We start from the raw sequence: 23,439 nt of genomic DNA on the forward strand, positions 1-23,439 counted from the left end.
GCCACCAGCTCCAGAATGTTCACCCTCCTCACTTGTGTTTCAGTCAAGCTGGGAGCAGGTGAGCGCCAGGAGAGGGGACGTGGAGACGGCACGAGCTAGTGAACGGAACCACTGGAACGAAGCTCCCGTCACCCACGAGTCCCCGGGACCTCAGTGTCGGGGCTGCACCAGCTTCCCACCTGGCCCCACCCCCTCCTCCCAGGCCCCCAGAGTGCTCGGGGCAGTCTCCAGAGCCTCCAGCCCTGCCGCATCCTTCCGGACTGTGCCACCGCTCACCTCCACACACCAGGAGCAGAGACCTCCGATGCCCTCCACCTTGGTCAGGAGGACAGCCCATCCCCTGGATGGTCAGGTGTCTGAGGCAACATGCACCTGCAGGACCGCCAGCCCTCCCCGCCAAGCCTAGGTCCTTAACTCAGCCAAGGCTCCAGGATGGAGATGTTCTCTAACACAGTTATGGAGCTTAATTTTCAGTAATTTTTTATTCCATCACGACAGCCTACCCTATCTCTTCCATCACCCTAAAGTATCCACCTGTGCCCTAGGTCACCTCTCCTCAGGCACTACTGATTCCGAAGAGGTGGGGCTGCCTAACCCAGGTGAGGGGCCTCTCTTGGCCCAAGGCCGAGCCTTGGAACCTGGCTCGGGGTTTGGGGGACCTGGGAGCCGCTCCTCGCCCCGCGGTCCTTGGCTTGAAAGCAGAAGGCACGGCGACGCCCAGTCCGCGCAGAGACGCTGCCTCTCTCAGGACTGGGCGGCGGCCCAGAGTTCGGGCTGAAATGTCATCCTTGGCAGAGTGCTCGGTGACAGTTCCTTGTGCCGTACAGGAAGAAATGCAAACTAAAGCACATGGACAGTCAAATCTTCTCCAGCGAGTAAGTCCTCCGACAATGGTAAAATAAAAGGCCAAAAAAAAAAAAAAAAAATCAATGTGATTTGGCAAATGTTTTCTTAAATTTTAAATTAAAAGAAAAAAACATTCACAAAGAAGAAATTCAACTTATCTGTTTTGAAGAAATATATTATTAAAGAAAATGGAAGGTTAAAAAAAAAAAATCACACCCCAAATAATGGTAAAAATAGATGCATCCTCTGTAAAAATCTGGACTAATCTACGGAGTCATTCTTACCTATTCAGTATTCAGAACATGAGGTGAAACCCCAGAGTATAAAAAAAAAAATTAAAAAACCAAAGAGATCCTGCCCTTGCGCTGACCCGCCAGGCGCACGGCTCGCTGGGGGCTCCGGCGTCTGGTCCCTCCCGCGCACCACAGACCTCACGCGAGGCCTTCAAAGGTCTTCCCTGGTCCTGCTCAGTTTTGTGGCATGTTCTTCTACAAACTTGCTCAGATGTTCCAGATCTCTGTTTCCGTCCTCAAATTTAATTGGGTTCTTTTTGTCCCCACTGGGGGCGAAGTAGATGGTAGGGAACCCCTCAACTTTGTAGCGGTCGTTGGTGACGTCATTGGCAGTGGCGTCCATCTTGGCGATGACCAGGTTCTTGTGGTTCTTGTACTTCTTGCCGAGGGCGGTATACTCGGGCTCCAGCTGCTTGCAGTGGCCGCACCAGGGTGCGTAGAATTCGATGAGGACGTCCTTCTTGGGGTCCATCACAATGGAGTCAAAAGTCTTCCCCACCACGACCTTGACAGGCCCCTTGTTGTTCTTGGGCACCGGCTGGGATTTGACAACCGGCTTCAGTTTTCCTGCCGAGGAAAGCAAGCAGGGGAGCGGTGTGAGTGCTGAGAAGGCCCTGGGCTCTGGGGGGCTCGGACAGGACCAGGCAGCGAGGCCAGGCCTGACATGCAGGGGGACGGGCAAGTCACACGTGCCAGGGCCAGGTGGGGCCTTGCCTCCCCACTGACCCCCTGATTTCTCTAGTCTCCTCACCCCTTCTACCTCCCTAGTCCCTGCAGAGGCCAGAGAGGATGCTGATGGTCCCACCCCAGGCCTGATGGGCCTCCGGGTCATCCAGTGAGGCTATCCCAGGAGAGGTGCCACCCGGTGCAAAGGGGCTGCCGGGAGAGCTGGTGGCCAGGGCCGGGAAGGCTCAGTGGGCAGAAGCACCAAGAAGACGGCAGGTGGCGGGACAAGCTCTTATTTCTAGGTCCAAAAGCCTGTTTTAAGTATTTTTAAAATAAGGCTTCTTGGGGCTCCTGGGTGGCTCACTCGATTAAGTGCCTGCCTTCAGCTCAGGTCAATGATCTCAGGGTCCTGGGATCGAGCCCCACGTTGGGCTCCCCGCTCAACGGGGAGTCTGCTTCTCCCTCTCCCTCTGCCTCTCCTCCCAACCCCCAGCTCATCTGCTGGCTCTCTCTCAAATAAATAAAATATTTAAAAATAAATAAAATAAGGCTTCTTGAAATTTCCAAGATACCTGCCTTTTTTTTTTTTTATTTACAAAAAGAAAAGAAGGCAAGCAAAAGAACGGAAACTTTCCGTGTCCGTTCCCCATCCCTCAGGCATAGGAGAGGAAACGCAGGGACAGGCTCAGCAGAATAAGCGAGTGGGGGAGACGGGGTTGGAGCACCGGGTGCCCCCCTGCCTGCCCAGGGGAAGAATGACCAGGCGCCGAGGGGGTGCGACCAAGCCTCACCTTTTTTGAAAGCTCTGACAAACTCCCGGAGGGTGTCAGAGTCAAAGTCGTCAGGCTCCATGGCGAACTTCCGCCCGCCCTCATCCAGGATGGCAGCATTGACGTCCTCGCCGCTCTCACTGAGCCCCAGGTCCTTCACCTCCGTGGCGAAGTCGTCCTCGTCAGCCACGGCGAAGGTGTACTCGGGGAAGTCCTTGGCCACCTCCAGGACTTTGCTCCGCCAAAACTGGGTGGCTGAAATGGGAGCGAGCACTGTGAGCTGAGCCGCAGAGATCAAGAAAAGTCTGTGGCTCGGATTCTCTGACCAAGCTCGCGCCTAACTTGGGAGAGAAGCCGTTCTGAAAAGCCACCTTTGTGAGCAGGTGGGCCCGGCTCAAAAGCCCAGTGACAGAAGCCCCTGCCTGCCCGAGGGTCCGGGGCTGGCCTGGTCCCAGCTCTGCAGCCTCTGAAAGCCCCCAGGCTCTGGCGGCCCCCCTCTGAGAGGGCTCTGGCCTCTGCACCGAGCTCCCCTGGTGCTGGAAGGGGAAGGACGAAGGCTAGCGACAGCACCACGGAAGGCAAGCTACCTTGAAGCCGTAAACACACAGCCCACCCTGGCCACCGGCCTGCAAGGGGCTGGGAGCAGGACTCCTAAACGCCAGAGCCCCAGCCGCAGCCGGGCCCGGGGGCTCACCCGCTCGGTAGTCGAAGCCGAAGTCCACGCTGTAGTAGACGACCACCAGGGGGCGCCGCGCGTACCGCCGGGCGTCGTTGGAGGTCTTGCGGTGACCCACCAGCGGCAGCGTGTGCTTCAGCACGTGGGCCTTGATGGCCGACCCCTCCGTGGAGCTCTGCAAAAAAGTGGGCATGGGTCAGGGGCAGTGGGACAGAAGCGGGGCTCACGTCACCCCCACCTTCTGCTGCCACTGTTGGGAGGACGTCGGCTGCTCTGGAGGGCCGGGCGTGGGGGAGGCGGCGGCGGAAGGTGCGACGCTCTGGGAGCGCACCCGGCGATTCCCTGCGGGCTTTCGGGGCTCCCTTCCTCCAGTGACCCCTAAGTGAGCTTCCCGGGCCACTGCGGACACCATGTGCCCTTTCCTCTGGGTCTGGGCTCGCTGTCGGCGTCAGTCAGAAACCGCCAGGGGAAGGCAGGCTTCCTGAGAGCAGCTGTCCCCACGGCTGAACTGAGCCCAGCGATCCCGCTCCCCCCTTCTGATCCTCACAAGTGCCCTGGGGGGCACTCTACTGACGACCACGACCACAACACAGCATGCGAGGTGAAGGGACGGAGGCCCAGGTGCGCACACTGGCGAGCAGCCATGCTGGGCCCTGAGCTCTACCCCGCGTCACACCAAAGCCCGGCATGGTGTCAGGGGAGACCATGGAGCCAGACAGGGCTGCAGGGCCCGGAGGCTGCCCCACCAGAGGCCACCCCTGCTGAGACGAGGCCGGGAGGCCCGGCACACGAGGGCTCAGCGGTCTAGCACCAGGCAGCCGTCCTTGGACACGCTCAACAACACTGGCTCTTTAGGCCGGTTCCAGATGAGATGACAGCATCCATGACCAGCTGGGTGCAGTGGCCTGGGGACACAGAGCTGGGGTGACTGCCACAAAGGCCGTGTAGGGCCCCCTGGCTCACGTTAAGACAGATGCTGAACCAGATCCTCCAGACACCAGCCTCACAAGCCCCCAAGGGTGGGCACTGCCATCTCATGTTACAGAGGAAGAAACTGAGGCACAGCCAGGCTGCGCTGCTCGCCCAGGCTGCAGAGCCGGAAGTGGTTGGTGAACACTGCACTCTTCACTCTGGGCCCGAGTCCCGTCGGGATGGGACAGGATGGCAGGACTTGCCAGGTGGGAGGCGGAAGGTGCTCCAGGGGAGAAAACAGCAGGAAACACGCAGGGGACAAAGCCAGAGGATGTGGCCCGGAAGTACAGGGAGGGTGGGGGGAAAGTGCTGGAAAAGCGAGCGAAGGGGACGGCAGGGCCGTGGGTGTCTTTAGTCAGGACAGCCTCCGGACTGAACGTCACTGAGAAGGTGAAGTTGAGCCCAGGGCAAACCTGCTCTGCAGCCGAGCATTTACCAGCCCCAGGCCCGAGCCTGAACTCCGGGGTGGAGCCGGCCTCACGTCCTGCTAAGAGCTGCCTCCTTCTCAAGCTGGCTTCCTCTTACCGGCCCTGCCTTTGTCTTCCCTCTGTTCTGAATTCCAATTCCACTGTTTATTTTTTTAATACTTTATTTTTCAGTAATCTCTATACCCAATGTGGGGCTCGAACTCAGGACCCCGAGATCAAGAGTCGTACACACCTCCAACTGAGCCAGCCAGGCGCCCCTCCATATCCACTTTTTAAAAAACCGCATTTTACCGTGTTGTATGAATGTTTACAAAGCAGTCTTACATAACTTTTGCAACAAGGGTGGTACATAAGTAATACCAATCCATTTAAAATAAAGAGTAAAACGCACTGATGGGTATAACAGACTAGACTGACTAGCCCTTAACCTTTCTGGGGTCAAGGACCCCTTCAAGAATCTATTGAAAGCTAGAGACCCCTTTCCCGGGAACATGCACACCACCCAGAATGGTGCCTGACTCCTGGGGTCTGCAGCGCCCATCTCTGGACCCGGGGTCAGTACCTATGGATGAAAGAAGAGGAGCTGGATGGGACAGGAGATGGGGCGGCCACCATACATCCAGGGTAGAGGGGCCCTGAGCCTGAGTGGGGGCAGAGGAACAGATGAACATGCATGTGAGACTCTGAGAAGGGGCAACGGGGCTCAGGACCCAGGGAGTCAGAAAGATTCCGCGCAGCCTCTCCAAGGCCCCTCGTGTTCCCAGTTCACAAACATGGATCAGAAGGGGCATGGCTGCTCCCTGTGGTGCAGGCGGAGCTCACCCCACCTTGCCCATCACCTCCTCCAGGTCCCATGAGAGCCCTCTGCCCAAACAGCGCGGGTCATGGCCCAGCCCTTCCCTTCAGTCTGCTCCTAACTGGCCGTGAGAGCCGGAGAGCCGGCTCACTGCTCTGCATCCCAGTCTATCAAAGAAAAGGCCTGGCTGTGAGATTGAAGGTTTCTTCCAAATCTGAAGATCTGCTCACTGCAGCACTGGGTCCCCGTGAAGCACTCAGGGCGTGGGGCTGCATCCAGGCTTGGCCTGGGCCAGAAAGCTCCCCCCCCAAGGTGAGTCACACTCGGCAGACGCGGGCTGGGTAGGCCTGGGCGGGGGGGGGGAGGGGGCCGTGGGAACGGAAGGCCAAACCCATGCGCCACTCTCCACAGCTCCACCAGGGAAGAGAGGCCTGTCCTCAGTCTGTAGCTCAGCACCTGAGCCTCCCGTCAACTAAGGAGGCTGAGCTCAGACCCAGGAGCACGTCCTGCCAGGGACAACGGCAGACACACAGGCCGGAGCCCCAGTGGCTGAGTGCCCCGGGGAGGCTGGCCGCTGGCCCGCAGCGGGGGCGGAGAGTGGGGACAACTGGCAGGTACATGAGGCCACCAGGCCTCCCAATACATCACTGCTCACCCTGCTGGCCGCGCCTCCCGGGAAACCACCTTTACCTCGGGGGCCAGGGCGCCGGGAAGGGCAGGCCAGACCCTACCTGTCTGAAGCCCAGAGCAAAATCTCCGGGCTTCAGATCCCCAGCCAGGGCTCAGCCTGCAGCCTCAGGCCCATCGGAAGCCTGGGAGCCTGACAGAGTGAACGCTCCCAGACACCCGAAACTAATACTACACTGTATGTTAACTAACTGCAACTGAAATACAAACAAACAGACAAAGCAGCCTGGGGCTGTCGTGGCCCGAGGGCCCTCACTCACCTGGATGTCCATCACGTGGCTCCGGGGCTCGTACTTGGATTGGAACTTCTCAGGCTGCATTACGACCAACTTCCCCGAGGAGACTTTCAAGAACTTTGCTACTTCGGTGCTGAAAGTGTGGTGGAATTTATAATCTTCTCTCAGGTTGTTCGCTGAGAAATTAACAGAACGATAAACACCCAATTTATTAAACTGCGTCACTGACCTAGGCTGAACTCATGGCCCCAGCCGATGACCTGCAAAGACCAGAATGAGCACCGCGAATTCCGCGTGGACGACACCCGGAGCTGGTGTAGGTGTAGCACCTTACAGCCTCTTAGAAGTTGGTTTTTTGTTTTTTTTTTTTTAAAAACCAAAATAAGAAGCAAACTGGGTGTTCACGAAACAACTCAGAGCTAATCTGTCAGGAGCTACGGTCTCCAGTGCTGAGAAGCACGTGAAAGCCACAGACGGTCCGTGGGAACAGGTGGGCACCACGCTCCCCCGTGGCCACACGTGGGTCTTCACACCAGCCTGTCCTCCTTGGATTGGTGGCTGGCCTATTTGTGGGCCGCAGTTCTTTTGCTCTGTACACTTTTATTTAAATCTCGTGAAACTGTCAAGATGAAACCCCGCTGTCTGAGGACACCCGAGAACAGGGGTTGGCAAACTTTCTGGAAAGGGCCAGACAAGATCTCTGGCTTTGCAGGCCATGCTATCCCCACCACTCAACTTCGCACCGTGGGGTAAAAGCGGCAGGACAGCGTGTAAACCAGGGAATGTGCTGCGCTCCTGCCAGACGAACAGAACCAGGCCAGTGGCGCCCCCTGCCCGACACCCCCCGGGCGAGCGCCCCGCAGTCTCTGCTCTGGCCTGAGCGGAGTCTGATGCAAACACCGGGGAAGATGTCAAAGGTGCTCCCCCACCCTGGAGGGCGGGCCTCCCGACTGGGTTATAGGAAACCCCCATGTCTTGGGGGAGGTGGGAGATGGGCTTTCAGAATCAGCCAGACGTACATTCAGATCACAATTCTGACACCTGCTAATGATGCGGCTTTAGGCACGTGAGTGATTCAGTCCCCGGGCCACAGTCCCTCCTCTGCACAAACACGGCGGTCTACCCGCGGCCCCGGGGGAGGCTGGGGTCTCCCTCTGCAAGATTCCTCCTGGCTCGTTCCAAGGGGACGACGAGGCTACCCAACCAATAAAGACTGACGAAGCGCCTCCGCTCCGGCACCGGACATGGACACAGAATTCCCCTCTATCCCAGTGTTACCACGTGAACGCGCATGACACGGGCACAGCCGTCACTGGGCGGCACCGAAACCAGCACTGGCGGCCGTCAGTGCAGTTACAAGACTGGAACTACTCCTCTAAAGCAGAAAACCAAGCCATCTGTGGTATGGCAGTGGGGGTGGGGGTGGAGGGCACTCAGAAGGAACCGGACAAGGACAGAGAGGATCCTCAGTGGTCCTGAAAGAAAACGTCTCTCTTTCGTAAGCTAGGGTCATCCGGGACAGCAAGTACAACTGCCACTAGGCAGGAGCCAGCAACGGGTTTCAGGACGGGGCGAGTGCCACCCGCCCCCACGGGACACGCCCTGTGACGGCCGTTGACCATAACCCCCCCTCACGGGACCAGGACGTCCTGGATGCTAGCCTTACTGGGCGCTGCATCTACATTATCCCAACGCAACAACCTCTTGAAGTAGAAATGATCTCCAAAGTGGATTATTTAATAAAATATATTTTCAAAAAGAAAGGAGCAAGTCACCACCTGTGCTCACACACTAATAACTGGCAGAGGCAGGACTCGAACCTGAGTCTGATTCAGAAACCCTCCTTTTCTGGTCAAGACCCTGCCCCTTGCAGAGGGGCTGGGAGGGGCTCCTGGAAAGACAGGGAGGGAGACGATGAACTTGGAGGACTCTGACGTGCCCCTGCCCTCCCCTCAGAGGCCAGGAGGCAGCCGGCGCACCGGTCTACTCTGGACGAGATCCTATCCCCCTCGCGTAACCAAGGCAACGGGGAACTAACCTCTACTCTAGCCCCAACCCCGGAAAGGACAGCCTGCTCCCACAGCTGCGTCACCAAACTCTGCTCTAAGCCGACGCCCCAGGAGCGGTCCACAGAAGCAGCAGACTCCCCCACAACCTCCCCCAGCCTGGGCAGGTACGTTTCGTCCAGCCCAGAGGCCACTGCTCACCAGCATCCTGGTACCGCTGGTAGGCCGGCTCACTCTCCGCTTTAAAGACCCCGATGATGATGACGTCATCCCCGTCCTTCAGGAACTCCTGGACCTGCTTCAGGGCCACGATCTCCTTGGAGGGTGGCCCGGACTGCTCGATCATGTAGTCGACGATACCTGGGAGCAAAGCACGTGCCTGAGGAGGGGCTCGGGGCTCCCGGGCACTCTGCACACTGCTCTCCCTGCCCCCCACCTCCCCCAGGGGAGCCCCCCTCCCCACTGAGGTAGGACTAGGAGGGAGCCTACCGTATTTTTCCCGTGGGCCGTTGTAATCAAAAGGCTTTCCCTTGCGGAAGATTTTCAGGGTGGGATAGCCAGACACATCGAACCTCTTGGCCAGGTCTGTCTCAGCAGTGGCGTCGACCTTGGCCAGGGGGATTGGGGGGGAGCGCTTGCTCAGCTCCTTGGCGGCCTTCTCGTACTCGGGGGCCAGCTTCTTGCAGTGTCCACACCTACAGAAAGCAGTCAGTCTGTGAGGAGCGTGTCCCAGCACGGACACAGCCTCCCATCTGAGGGAGGCACCGAAACCTGACCTGTGTCCCCGAGCGCCTCGGTTCGATCCAGCAGACCTCCGAAGGCCTCCGCGGTGAGGGCGAGCAGCCGGTCCCTCCAGAGGCCGGCCCCTCCATCACTGGCACCAGTGCTCACACAGCGAGAGGACGCGCACGCGCATACACACGACACGCGTGCGTGACACAAGCAGGAGCGGGACTGGGACATGGGGCTGACGTGGGAAAGGCTACGAAAGACAACGTCCCAAGAAGGGAGAGGCTCTCAGTTGGAGAGTTGGGATGGGTGAGGACACCAAGTCCGGGTGGCTTCATACACGATGTGACAGTTGATCTGGGACAGGAGAGACAGGAAGAGGACCCGAGCCCGTCAAGGGTGGGGGAGGGGAGGGACGACGTAACAAAAGCACAAGGCCAGAACAATGAGAACGCCGACCAACCAGGGCAGGAGAAGGTGGGCCTGAGCCAAGGGACCTGGGACGGGAGACAACTTCAAACAGCCTGCGTGTACGGCAAGAACCGACGGACCCCCGGGGCAAGGGCCTCGGGAACCACCGGCTCTGCGGACCGAGCTGAGCGCAGGACGGTCTCGTCCAGGTCCTCAGGGCACCTCACGGCTGCGCCCCACAGAACGTAAACCGTCCGCAGGGAGAGGGTAACCGTTCTCTGTAGCGGCAGAAACAAGGCGCATTCGCTCTCTAAATTTCCTGAGCGTGCGACGTGAACGAGTAGCTTGCTGAACTCAGCTCCCGGCAACTACAACGTAGGATCCATGACCCATCATGAGACCTCCCCGTGCAGCTGTCTGTCCTCCAACACCTTCGCCACCTCACGGGGCCCCCTGCGCTCCTTGTGCGCCCGGTGTTGCCCCCGCCCCCGCCCCCTCTGTGCACACACACCCTGCAATGACCGAGGACACTGCCTTGTGCTGCGGAGGCCCAGAGCCTTGGGTCACTGTCATTCGCCCCATGGTCACGTTCCTGACTCCGGTCTACACCGCACACCCTGACAGACAGCAAGCCTGTTCAAGAATCAGAAGCACCGGCTGACCTGGGATGAAGTCACCAAGGCAGACGGCACCTGGGCAGGCCGACAGCCCTCCCAGAGCCCTGGCCGCTACACGCACACCTCGCCTGAAGACGGCCCGCTCTGCTGTCTCCTCCTGCTGCCCACGCCTCCCTCCTCTTCTCACGAAGCACGAGAACCGCAGTACCTCGGCTCCCCAGCCTGCACCTCGATCAGCCACTCTCCCCCGCTCCCCCCTGCCTTTCTTCCTGGCACCTTCTTTCCCACCTACGGGCCCCCCCTGCCCCACCTGACTCCTGCCCCTGCATGTTTCCACTCCCACCATCTCTGCGCACCTCTCCTCGATGAGCTGTCATCCCCTACTATCTGCACCCAGAGCTGGCTGCTTCCTGCACGTGGTGGGGACACGCAGGCCACGTCCCTGCTAAGCTCTAAGGGACTGGCCCAATTCCTCCACAGAGCTGGGGCTTCCTGTTTTCTGACAGGGAGCAGGCTTCAATCCCAACCACATCCTAGGGCTGCTGCCCCCAAACAAGAGCTCCTCAGCAGCCCCCGGCCGGGCTCTGCTGTTTCTCTCCTACAAGAGCCGAAGCCCTGAGGTCGGGGGTTGGGGAGGGGGCCCGGGAGCATCGAGAGGCCAGTTGTAATGGAGCATTTGGGGCGAGAGAGGCAGAAGGCGATAGGGTGAGTGGAGGAGACAGAAGGCAGGACAGCTGTGGGAATCCGGAGGCCCCAACATGAGAAGGGGACACGTCTGGAGCGTGAAGGGAGGCTGAGGGTCATCTTCCCAGATTCGCTCCAGCACATCTGTGCCGTGAGCAGGATAAAGCCACTGTCCAGACACCTCAGGAGGCAGCAGGCTGCAGCAGGCCGCCCGCGGCCACCAGCTGCCACCGCTCTGCCCACTGTGGTGGCAGCTCTGCTCTCCTCCTCATCACAGCAGATGAGCTCCCGAGAACCGCATTTCCATTCGTCCTACGCACGTGTCCCTCACGCTGCCCACAGGGCCACGGCTGTCCGAGGGTCTTCACGCGTGTTTTCTCAGGGCAGGGCAGGGGTGTGATGACAAACGTGGGACTCAGCAGGCACAGGCCCGGTGCACGGCCGTGTCCTCCAGCCACAGGGGAACCCAGATCACCTGGTGCCCCACACGCGGGCTTCACTCTCCTCCGCGCTACGGGCCTATGTCTACCTCGTCCCGCCCCTTGGGAAAATACCACCCCTCTCTGGAACACTCGGCAGCCACATCAGCCTTTGTGCGTGGTGGGGACTGGGCAGCCCCTGTTCTCGGCTCTGCCTCATGCGCAGGGGCCTCTGACCCCCCCACGCAGTGGCTAGCGTGCACCGAGTGCAGGACGGGGCTCGTCAGTATCTGAGCAACACGGGACGGACCCCACCTTACCATGGGGCATAGAACTCCACCAGAATGATGTCTGCATCATTCACCACTTCATCGAAGTTCTCTTTGGTCAGCACAAGCGTGACTTCGGGCGGAGGCGTCCAGTTGGGCTGGGAGATCTCTTTGACCTTGGCAACAATTTCTGAAAGAAACCAAACAAGCCTGAGCACGGGCAGACCCTCCCCGCAGAGGCAGGTGGGGAGGAGCGGCAGGGGTCAAGGAGAACAGGAAACGTTCGATTCCCTAAAATCCAGCTGCACCTCTAGCCAGTGCCACTCTGCAGTCTGAGGCCACGGCTCAGGGCCGAGGGCTCCACGCCTCCCTGTCCTCCTTCCACTGCCTGGCGACCTCTCTGACAGCCCAAGCCCAAGCTGACGAGCGAGACCCTGCTCCTGCAGACTGCGGGCTAACTGCGAGCTCAGCTCCCCGCGGCTGACCACGCGCGCCCCTGAGCAGTCTCGAGGGCGTCCCCTCCTCAGGTCCAAAGACCTGTGCATTCAGTCACGCAATCTCGCACCAGCACGTCATGCGACATGACGTGTGCACAAAAATCGAGCAAAATGAAGAGGAGCAGCACTGGCCCCGCCGTTCAAGCTGCATCAGCATCACGGGGACGGTGGTGGCCTCGTTCCCCAGAGACGGACTCAATGACGGGAGTGGGACACAGAACATACTCTCACAAGGCACCTTCCAAGTGGCTCTTTGGAGCAGTGGTGGCAAACTTTACGTTCTTCTTTTTCCTTCGTTTTTTGTTCTGCTGTGGAATCACAGAGCTGAGAAGCAGCCCTGCAAAGCAGGAGGCTTCAGGCGGAAGTGTGCACGGCAGCCCCTCCCCAGCACCAACGCGGCTGACCGCCTGGCCCCCCGCCCGCACCCAAAGCCCCGAGGCCATCAGCGTCGGGGAGGCCCGCCGACTAAGGCGCACTCGGGGCCACCGGCCAAGGAGCCCCGTGGCAAACACGGCTCTCGAGAGTCCAAGCCGGCCCCGCCTCTGGCGGTCAAACACTGGGTGCGGACCTCTGAACACACAAGCCCGTTCACTTTCCAACAGTAAGGACACGGCTTTCAGCCTGAGCTTAGATTAAGTTCCTTTATGTGCTGATACGGTGAGGACATTATTCGTTAAGTAAAACACAAAGGTGCAAATGGCGATTAAGAAATGCTAACAATCAGACACCTGGGTGGCTCAGTTGATTAAGCGTCTGCCTTGGGCTCAGGTCATGATCCCAGGGCCCTGGGGTCGAGTCCCGCATCGGGCTCCTTGCTCAGCAGGGAGCCTGCTTCTCCCTCTGCCTGCCACTCACTCTGCTTGTGCTCTCTCTCTCTGACAAATAAATAAGTAAAATCTTAAAAAAAAAAGATATGCTGTCACGTGTCCACAGGGTCTCTGAAGGGCACAGGAGAAACTTTTTACATGAACCGCCTTCCTGGAAGGGAGCTGCACGGCCAGGGTCAGGGTGGAAAGACTCTTCCTTATCTACCTCTTTGAATTCTGAACCCCGTAAACATATGATCTAGTCAGCAGACAAACGACGTGAAAGCAAGTCTTAACAGCTGTGATGTTTCCTTGTGCACCTGCAGTGGGTAGGATCCTTAGGGGGTCACAGCAGAGGCCCTCCGCCAGCTCGAAGGGGACTCTGAGATCAGATCCAAGTGACCCCCTAGGAGGAACCCAAGGCCTGGCCAGGGGAAGACGTGTGTCCAGGACACAGGGGGACACAGACCCTGCCATGTCCACTATGCCACACTAGGAATGGAAATTATAACATGTTGGTTTTTTTCTAGTGATTAAGAGATATGGCTCAGTCGTTAAGTGTCTGCCTTTGGCTCAGGTCATGATCCCAGGGTCCTGGGATCGAGCCCCGCATCAGGCTCCCTGCTCAGCAGGAAGCCTGCTTCTCCCTCTCCCACTCCCCCTGCTTGTGTTCCTGCTCTCGCTGTCTCTGTCAAATAAATAAAATCTTTAAAAAAAAGAGAGAGAGGGGCGCCTGGGTGGCTCAGTCGTTAAGCGTCTGCCTTAGGCTCAGGTCATGATCCCAGGGTCCTGGGATCGAGCCCCGCATCGGGCTCCCTGCTCGGCGGGAAGCCTGCTTCTCCCTCTCCCACTCCCCCTGCTTGTTCCCTCTCTCGCTGTGTCCCTCTCTGTCAAATAAATAAAATCTTTAAAAAAAATAAAAAATAAAAAAAAATAAAAAAAATAAAAAAAAGAGAGAGAGATATGATGAAGATACCACAATTTTGTTTGTTCATTCATTTAAAAAAAAATTTACTTTGTGCCTAATGTAAGCCAGGCAGGGATCCATCAGGCCTGGTCTAGGAGAACCACCTGGCTCCCCACATCGGTGGTTCTCAACACGGGGCTCTGGACCCACAGCTTCAGGTAAGCCCTGGGAGCGTGTACGGAATGCGTATCATCGAGGCTGACCTGAAACTTAGGGACTCGGGAGTCTGGGAATGGGTTTCAGGAGCCCACCAAGTGACTCTGACGAAAGCCAACACTGAGAAGCACTGCTCTAGGGCACTGCCAAGAACCGCGGCCTCGTGTGTCATGTGACATATGGGCTCTAGATCTTGAGTTTCATGGTGTGAAATGAGAAGACACCCCTCCTACCCTAGGACAAGTTTACTTTGATCTCTGTTAACTGGAACATTCCAGCAGGGAGCACTCCCAGAAGCTGGTGCTCCTGGGGCCACTCCTAGCCCACTCAACTTGTCTTCCTCTCTATTATCCAAACTCTCCCCTCTCAGCTTTCCAGTGGAGTCCCAGGCCGGCCTCCTCCAGGAGCACAGGTTCCACTCACCTTCCTGAGTCCTGGAGCCCTCGTAGTCCACAGCCTGCCCCTTCTTAAGGATCTTGATGGTGGGGTAGCCGCTCACACCAAACCTGCCGGCCAGCGCCGACTCTGAGGTCGCATCGATCTTGGCCACAGGAATGGGAGGGTCGTTCTCCTTCAAGACACTGGCGATTTTTTCATATTCTGGAGCAAACTGCTTGCAATGTCCACACCTGAGAAGGAGATTTGGGGAAGGAGAAGCAGGTTAATTGTACCCAGCAATGCACATAGGAACGGGGGGCACCAGGACCAGGATAACTGCAGTTAAGAGGAGACACACAAGGTAACACCTTGAGGAAGCCGAGGCGGCTGGAGTCAGACAGATGGGAGGCTGGAATTCCAGCTCTGGCCTGGGCTCACACTTCCAACACCTCCAAACCCCAGTGTTTTCGTCCATAAGCTTCTCAAAGTTCGTCCAGGGACCCCACGCATGGGGTCTGTGAGGTAAACGCTCTTTACAAAAGACCTTTCTCGTCTTCTTCACTCATTCCCTCAGAGCGTACAGTGGAGTTTTCCAGAGACCACATGACTGACAAGGTCAGCATACTGATGTTACCATGGAAGGGTTATTGTTAAACATGGATTAATATGGAAATTTCTGTTTTAATGTCTAATGTGGTAACTACTGACAGCCATGACCCACATCAAAAACTATCTGGACTCACAAGACGAAAGAGTTTGAGACGAACTGACCTACAAAACACACTAACCTCACAGACCTGTTCAAAGGACTACTTAGGTATTTTATACAAAACGCCTCACACCTGAACATCAGGCACTGGACCAAAAACTAAGTATATCTTAACTATTCTGTCTCAAAAGTGAACCAAGGAGGGCAGGGGAAAGAGGACGGACAAGAAGGGATTATGAGATAAAGACCGGCAGCAGAGGTGAGGAGGAAGGGCACACGAGGGTGAAGGACAGGACAAGTGGGGCGCCCCCCCCCCCCCCGGGGACAGTGTGCCTTCCCACACTGGAAACCGCCCGCAGGCCACGCCTGGCAGGAGCTGGCGGCGGGGTGGCCTCAAGACGGGTCAGGGCAGACCCGCAGCCAGGGACCGGTCTGTCACCAACACCGGTCTCCGTGTCGTCGCACGGCCACGCCCCAGCTGTAACCACCAGACAACACACTCCTATTTTAAACTGCTGGGGACCACGTTGTGGGAGGGCTCATCGGATGCGGAGTCCCTGGCGTTCCTGCACCCACACTGCGCCCCTCACCGGGTCTGGAGGACCGTGAGGCGTCAGGCATGTGAGCACAGAGGAACCCCCTCGTGCAGGCTGGTGGGATGAGGAGAACGAGGGTCCTCACCATGGAGCGTAGAACTCCAGCAGCACCGTGTCTTTGTCAGCCACAAAGTTATCAAAGTTCATGTCATTCAAGACCAGGACACCGTTTTCTTCCTTGACTTCCAAGTCGTCGTCCTCCTCCCCCTCTTCCTCCTCCTCCTCCTCCTCTTCATCCTCAATGGCATCTTCTTTATTAGAAGAATCTGAGCGGAAAATATCCAGACTGGTTAGGAGATTGGTGACTCTCCTCCTTAAAAACTTTCCTAGAACCCCAAACCCTCCAAATGTGTCATGAGTCCTGAGTGGCCCCTGAGGACCACCAAGAGCCGGGGTGGGGACATCAGGTCTCCCCTACCCCAGAAATTCTGATCCAAGGTTTCCATACTGGGTAGCCACTTAGGAGTTCACTTAAAGGGAGGTCCCAGTTGCAAAGATGTTTGCAAACCACAGGTCTAGAAGTTAAAGTCTCAACGCCCCAGTGTCGGGACTTGAGGGCAGGGCGAGGCGCCTCTACGGACGCAGCCCCTCGGCCTGGCCCCGCAGCCTGGCCCCGCGTGCCTCCCGCCCAGGCTGGGAGAACCCTAACCGTCAGCCCCTCCTCCCCGCACTGGGGTCTGATCCGTTCCCCTGCACCACCCCGCGCAGGCTTTCCAGGCCTCGCCTCTAGAGCAAGGCTCCTTCATCCACATCCCGTGCCTTGCACTCTAGGGCACCTCGTTTTGCAGGTACCCCACATTTGTGCTCCAGGGAGAGGCTAACTCTCAGCGACACCTTCCTCTTCTTCACACACTATGCTTTCCACAGCTCAGGCGTCATTCAGCCTCCTGGGAACAAAGAGCTGCCCGGCCCCCAAAACAGCACCAACGGGAAACAAGGACTCACGCTCGACTTTTCATTCTGGAGGATGGACTACGAATTGATCCCATTTCTGAAAGGGGGTGGCATTTTACCTTGTGCGCACAAAAAATAGCCCCGCAGGTCTCACAGTCCTTCAGAGAGACTGGAGTGTGAAGGGAAGAGGCTGGGGGATTTAACTGACTTAGAGAGTCACCCCAGAGGTATCCCCAGGGTAGGAGTTAGGAATTTTAATGACTTACAGGGTCATCGTGCATCAAAAATACACAACAAATCGCACCTTTGTAGGCTGCCTTGCCTGGAAGCAAAGCTCTCTTCCCAGAGCACCAGAATCTGAGTTCATCGTACTACCCAGGTTTCAGGGAATCTTTCGCCCAACTACAGATACGAGGAACCGTGGGATGGCGGTTCTTGCTACCCAGCTTCTCCCGCTGCTGTCTCAGCAGCCAAGCGCAGCAGGCCCCAGAACTGCATGAACTCTGCAGCCAGAGCCTGTCAAGGGGCCAATTATTCTTTCCCGAGATGCTTCCCAGGAGATAAGCAACTCTGCTGGTTCTGTGTTGGGGGCGGAGGATGAAGTCAGCCTCAGGATCCGGGAACCTCCGGGACTTGCCCCACCTTCACCCTGCCCCTAAGGAATCCAGGGCCCCACAGCTGCTGGGACGAGCCAGGGAACTGGTCTGGGTGGCGTGGCAGCTTTGTCCCTTTTTGTGAAAATCTACCAAGCTGCAAACTAATTACAAAAAGCAAACCAGGGGCGCCTGGGTGGCTCAGTTGGTTAAGCGACTGCCTTCGGCTCAGGTCATGATCCTGGAGTCCCTGGATCGAGTCCCGCATCGGGCTCCCTGCTCAGCAGGGAGTCTGCTTCTCCCTCTGACCCTCCCCCCTCTCATGTGCTTGCTCTCTCTCATTCTCTCTCTCTCAAATAAATAAATAAAATCTTAAAAAAAAAAAAAAAAAAAAGCAAACCAAAAATCCACCAGGAGCCACATTTTGCTCAACCACGTTCTTTAACACATCCCGCTGCTTCTCCCTGACTTCCATGTTTCTCTCTCCAGCTTGAGGTCCAAGTTCTCCTCCTCTGTGGGAGGAGTAAGAAAGGCCTCTAAAATCCCAAAAGAAAAGCCACCAATTTGAGAAGTACAAACCAAGCAGACTCGGTTTCCTGGGGCCACGGCTCTCCAACACCTGCTCCTCCCCCGGCCTCCCTCCTGCCCAGCAGGAACTCTAGGGGACGACAGGCCTGCAGAGGCCAGGCCCCCAGCAGGGCCCCCAGCACTGTCATCAGGCCTCCTGGATAAGGACGTGGGCAGGACCTGGGGGAAGACAATGCGGGCTTAAGCCCCATCTCCACCTCTTAGGCTGATGGCCTAAACCGAGTCCCCTTCCTCTGGTGACAGGCAGCCAACACTCCACACCCAGGTCTTTGTGAATCTGAGCACCTAGCGCTCTTGGGAACCTGAGTTTAACACTGGCTGGCTAGGGCTTCCAGGTGCTTCTGGAAATACTGCCTACAGCCACCCTGCAAGGCAAGAACCGAGTCCTGAGCTTTCCTGTTGGGGCCTCTGGGACCGCAGTCACACTGGCTTCCCAAAAGGCTATTCTGACCACCCATCACCTGAAAGTCCTACCCAGAATGACCTGTGTGATGGCTGCAAACCTGAGAACTTGATGTGGGGACGTTCTGCAGGTCAGAGGCCGAGGGGGACCGCACGCGCGGCCTCCGACCTGGACGCTTCCCGCGGGCTGGATGGCCTGCTGAGGGCAGCTCGGCAGGGCTCGGGGGCCACGCAGATCCGCTCTCACTGCCGGACTGCTCTGCCCAATACGGGAACCAGATTAACTTGCAGGCGGATGGACAGACTGGAGCACGGATGGAAAGAACTATCTGGGGAACTTAATCCGCACTTTAAGCTACAAGACACAGCCGGGGGAGGCAGAGGGACTTGACAATCCGCTCAAAGCATAGGGATAAGGTGAATTTTACGAAAAAGCAAAGATGCAAAGAAGCAAAGATGCTTTCTTCCCTATGCTCAGCCGGACGTGGTCTGTGAGCGCTAGTGACAGAGCTCTCATGATTCACTGGGTGTCCCTGAGCTGCCACGGGACAGAGCTCCTAAGAGTGAACTCATTTCTTGATACTTGGGGAAAAACAGACACACACAGACACACACACACACACACACTTTTTTTTTTTTTAAAAGGATAACAAACAAAATGACAGAACCTTCCCCACATCATTAAAGACTCTCGAAAGCATTAAGGCACGCCCCTACCTTTCCAGTCCTTCTTAGCCTGCAGATAACCCCAGGACCGGACTCTCCGCGATCTGAGGGTGCTGGCTCTGTATTCCTACCTACCAGAAACCCACACACCCCTGCAAGGAAAACATCCCACATTTTAATAGGAAAACCATTTTTTCACTAGATTTCACTTTTAAGGCTGGACATTCTAGGACAGAAAATATATCCACAGTCTTCTAGTATCTTCTGGACGGGTGCCATTCTCCTCACTATGAGGCCGATGAAGCCTCCCAATCACTCCACATTGCTTAGCCCACCTGGTAAGGCCATTCCGGAAGTGGAGGCCCCAGGCCTCTGCGATCCCTGTCCACTCTTAGCAGCGCCTCTGAGGACAACACCGGAGCCCTGCCCAGCCTGGACGCAGGCAGCTCCTGTCAAGATGTCCTCGCTCTACTCCCTCAGCTGCTCACTCTTCAGTCCCCACCGGCTTAGAGCCTACAACAGTTGGATAAACTCCACCATTAAGTCAATACTGAAGTTTATATTAAACATGGAGAAAGAGAAATTTGTTACCAGACAGATCATTACAGCTGGTATTTGTTAGGCGCCAGGCACCGTGCTGAGCTCTTAAATACATTCTCTCACCCCTTGAGGGAAACATTACATGCACTTTACAGATGAAGAAACTAAGGCACAGAGAGGGTGAGTCACGTGCCCAAGGATCACGAAGCTACTGAGTGGAGGGTGCTGGCCACTCAGTTGCTCTATCGTCACCTCAGATTGTTTCCCAATATGCCCAAAGCTTTAGGTGGAATTATTTGACAATTACTTCTCAGGAAATAAAAAGGGAGGGGTTGAACAGTTCTTTAGCACTACACACAAGTGAATTTCCACTTAACTTTTAAATCTAAACCAATCCCAGATAAAAACAGGCAACAACCAGCATCAAAGTATTTTCCTTCACTATTTCAGCTGGGAAGATGTGAAAAGTACAGGTAATGTCTAATCTGAGACACAGAAAGCCCCAGCACCTAAGGCTTGCACAACCAGAGCTTAAGCTCTATTTAGTGACTATATTCTTGGGGGGGGGGGGCTGTTGTCTTTTGGGGCCCTGACACCACTGTGCTGTTTGAATCTGAAACCTAAGAAACACAAAACAAAAACAAAACCTAAAGACTTAGAACATCTGTGGTGGGAGAGAAATGTGCCCCCAAAATAAACGTGCAGGACAAGTTACCTGTGAAAGTGAAGGACCAGGGATGCTTCAGGGATGGGAAAGGGTAAAGGTAGGGACTAGAACTCCCCACCACCACCCCCAACCCCGCCAGAGGACAGTGCCCTGGGAGACCTGCCATGACCATGACAACTCGAGAGACTCCTGAGCTCACCCCGGAGGCAACTGGTTCCCAGGGCCTTCAGAGCATTAGCGACCTGTCACCCAAATGATAAACCTGCTGGTCCTGATAGCCCTTGGCATGCACCCAAGTTTGCCACTGTCTCAGGCCTCTTAAGAACCCCCTCAAAACAGAATCACTAGATCAAAATCAAGACAAAACTATTATGCTTCTTAGCTACGTTCCAAAAATAACCCTCCATCCCCACTGGTCCTCAAACTTTAAGATACCCCCCAAAGTTTAACTTGCATGTGAATCAATGAGGAACACATGTTTAAAATGCAGATACCAGGGCCCACCCCTGCAATCTGCTTTGGTATATTTTAGGATTCTGTATTTATTTATTATTTTATTTTAAGATTTTATTTGACAGAGAGCACGCACAAGTAGGCAGAGCCGCAGGCAGAGGAAGAGGGAGAAGCAGGCTCCCTGCTGAGCAGAGCGGACCCTGGGGTCATGACCTGAACCCAAGGCCGAGGGTTAGCTTAACCGACTGAGCCACCCAGGCACCCCTGGGACTCTGTATTTAAAGCGTCAGATGATTTGGATAAAGGTACCAAAACTCACTTGAAGGCCCCGCTGCTTTCTTACTTCCTCTCAGCAGGTGTCTTTATCACCAAGTGCTGATTCTTACTTCCCTATTTGGATTTAAACTTGAATAGGTGACCCACACAGAAGTTACTCAATCTGTTTGAAAGGGTATAAAGTTCACACTTCCCCTATACACTAATATTAGAAAAGGGAGTTTATTTACATTGGAACAAACTGGCTGGGAAGAATCCATCATCAGGAGAAAGGCCTGAGAGGAAGAAAGTTGATGCCTGTTCTCTAGGAACAGCATTCTTTTCTTGACTAGTGCATTCTATCTATCGAAGGTCTCTTACACCATTTGTTTTCAGCTAGCTGGTTTCCAAGAAAAATGTGGCAGCGATGACTAGTAGCTGTCTAACGTTCCTGCTAGAACAGAAGCTTTATGGGCCATGGTGGCCACGCTCATCCTATACCCCCCGAACCCTGCTCAGTAACTGGCACCTAGTAGGTGTTGAATAAATGATGGCAGAGGGAATGGAACCTTTGGTTTCTAACAAATGCAAACCAAGCCGTTGTCCCTTTCTCCCTCAAACCAACACCCATGAGTTATTTATTTCCAAATCTACAAACCACATTTTTTTAAAAAAGATGCTTGCTGCCCGCGGCTGCCCTGGAGAGCTGCTACCGGGTCTTCTCTCCTCTTCTCTAAGACCTGTTTTGAAAACAGCGCCCCCCCCCCTTCCTCACGCTCCCTGGGCGTGCTCGCCTGGCAATCTTAACCAGCTCCCAAGCTCCCCTTGCCAGAAGCGAGCAGTCAACCTGAACCCGAGTAAAATCTGAGCGTAGTAAGAGCGAAGGAGCCAGCTGCAAAAAAGGCACTTGGCCCCCTCTCCGCGTCCTAAGCCTCAGTGGCAGGGGGCTTGCCTCCACCGCCCTCCTCTCCCGGGATCTCCTAAGCGGTTCCGCTCACCGCTACTGCCCTTAAACTCCAGCAAGTTGGCGCCAGGCGCCACTTTTGGAGGGGCTCCGCATGAAACCCACCGGTCCCGGGTCGCGGCCACCCGGTCCCCGCGCACGGGCCCCTGCGGCCCATCAGGCCCGGCCCGCCGCCGGCCGCTCACCTCCGTCCGGCCCCCCGGCGCTCGCGGCGGCCAGCAGCTGCGCCAGCGCCAGCAGCAGGACCAGCAGGCACGCTCTCCGGGGCCTCATCACGGCGGTGCGCAGCGCGGCCTCCCTGCGCGGACAACCCCTGGGCGCTCCGGGATCTCGAGCCCTGGCCTCTAGACCGAAACGGGAGGGAAGGCAAAAAACCCCCCAGGAAGTCCTCGCCAGCGACGGGCTGGGGGCGGGGAAGCCACCGGCGGGCCAATCCCAGCCGGACTGGGGGCGCGGGCCGCGTGCGCCTCGCTGCGCGTCGGAGCCTCACGGCGCCGCCCCCCGAACCCGCGCTCCTCCCCGTCCTCCTCCGCGCGCCCCGCGGCTCGCGCGTTTAAAGCTCCGAGCCCTAACGTGAGGTGCCCACTTCTGATTGGCTGCGCCGCAGCCACCAATCAGCAGCTGCCACTCGGTTTGCGGGGAGCGCACAGGCTGAGAGAGGGAGTGAGGGAGAACAAAGGCGGCGGGCACGGGCCGGAGGGGCGGGGCGGGGCGGCGCATTGGGGTGCGATTGGCCGGCGGCGCGGTGGGTGGGTGTCCTGGGAAGGCGGGGCGGGGCGGGGCTCCGGGTCCCGCCGCCGAGCTTGGCTGGAAGAACACGTGTCCTTACAGGAGCTGTAGGGAGAAAGGGTGTTCGCGCTGCTAACTCTGCCTGGAGAGGCTTGAGGTGGAGGCGACAGAGGGGCCTGAGCAAGTAATGTTCATGGGAAAACAGAACGTGGCTCTTGAGTCTGCTTTATGTTCGTGGGCTTCTTGGTTTTTTTGTATGCCTTTGAGCAAATAAAAGTTTGCATTTTTTTCCTGGGTTAAAACACGTATTGGGCTTGGGGGCGGGGATGAGTATGCAGCAAAACGAATCCAGACCTAAGAGTTCTGGAAGCTGCTCTCCACGGCTTCGTCTATGTACAGAGCATCAGTTGCTTGTCTGAACTTTGTCTCATGTTGTTTATTCCTCTAGTGATGTTCAGCAAAAGTGTAATACCAGATGGGCAATCCAGTGGCTTACATATATCTAAATACAGTCCAGGTTTTCCCTCTTGACAACGTAAAAGAAGAAAATTAGGCTAAAATAATTTTTGTATGTCAAACCTGTGGTGTGTATTAGGGTTTGAGACTTCTTCCACACAAGGGGATTAGTATGCCTGAAGAGTTAGAGAAGACAAATGGGGGGGAAAACTCTAGGCCAGGAGTATTTTTCTGTGTATACAGATTGAGTCAGGAAGGAAGAAAGCTGGATACTCACAGGCTTTAGCAATTAGAAAATTTTAATTTAATAAATCTTTAATGAATTCCTATGAATCTGATGGTTCTCCCATCAATTTTGTAGGGCAGAACGACATTCTGTAACAACACCAAAGTATACACTACGTGACTTACTTGAGTGCTGGGAATGTAGAATATCGAATAGTTCAATATCATTTTATATTTATCTGTTTTTAAATTCCAGTATAGTTAACATCTAGTGTTATTAGTTTTGGGTGTACAGTATAGCACATCAACAATTCTATACACTACATGGTGTTCATCAGCAATATCATTTTAGAGAACCCTTCAAAAAGATAGAGCCCAGCCAGAATTTTTGCC

General features: G+C 56.1%; 1 protein-coding gene across 1 annotated transcript; it reads right to left on the bottom strand.

Annotated features, from left to right (window-relative positions):
* Positions 1 to 454: 454 nt before the first annotated feature.
* Positions 455 to 22,154, bottom strand: PDIA4 (protein disulfide isomerase family A member 4). Its single transcript, XM_036121160.2, has 10 exons — positions 21,822 to 22,154; positions 15,700 to 15,880; positions 14,355 to 14,560; positions 11,557 to 11,695; positions 8,866 to 9,071; positions 8,578 to 8,736; positions 6,395 to 6,546; positions 3,270 to 3,426; positions 2,597 to 2,830; positions 455 to 1,706 (listed from the first exon to the last, which is right to left on the bottom strand). Exons 1-10 carry the CDS (start codon positions 21,907 to 21,909, stop codon positions 1,291 to 1,293), a joined length of 1,938 nt encoding a protein of 645 aa, XP_035977053.2. The 5' UTR covers positions 21,910 to 22,154; the 3' UTR covers positions 455 to 1,290.
* Between the last annotated feature and the right edge of the window lie 1,285 nt (positions 22,155 to 23,439).

This window comes from Halichoerus grypus, chromosome 12, assembly GCF_964656455.1.
Source record: "Halichoerus grypus chromosome 12, mHalGry1.hap1.1, whole genome shotgun sequence".
In the NCBI taxonomy this organism is placed as follows: domain Eukaryota; kingdom Metazoa; phylum Chordata; class Mammalia; order Carnivora; family Phocidae; genus Halichoerus; species Halichoerus grypus.

Bases quoted from the DNA above. Each gene is read 5' to 3' on its own strand.
- PDIA4 (XM_036121160.2), bottom strand. From the start codon at position 21,909: ATGAGGCCCCGGAGAGCGTGCCTGCTGGTCCTGCTGCTGGCGCTGGCG. The intron at 8,737-8,865 runs GTAGGCTCCCTC...CTTTGCTCCCAG, and splicing joins CGGCCCACGGGAAAAATACG to GTATCGTCGACTACATGATC. The intron at 3,427-6,394 runs GTGAGTGAGGGC...ACTTTTTTGCAG, and splicing joins GCCACGTGATGGACATCCAG to AGCTCCACGGAGGGGTCGGC.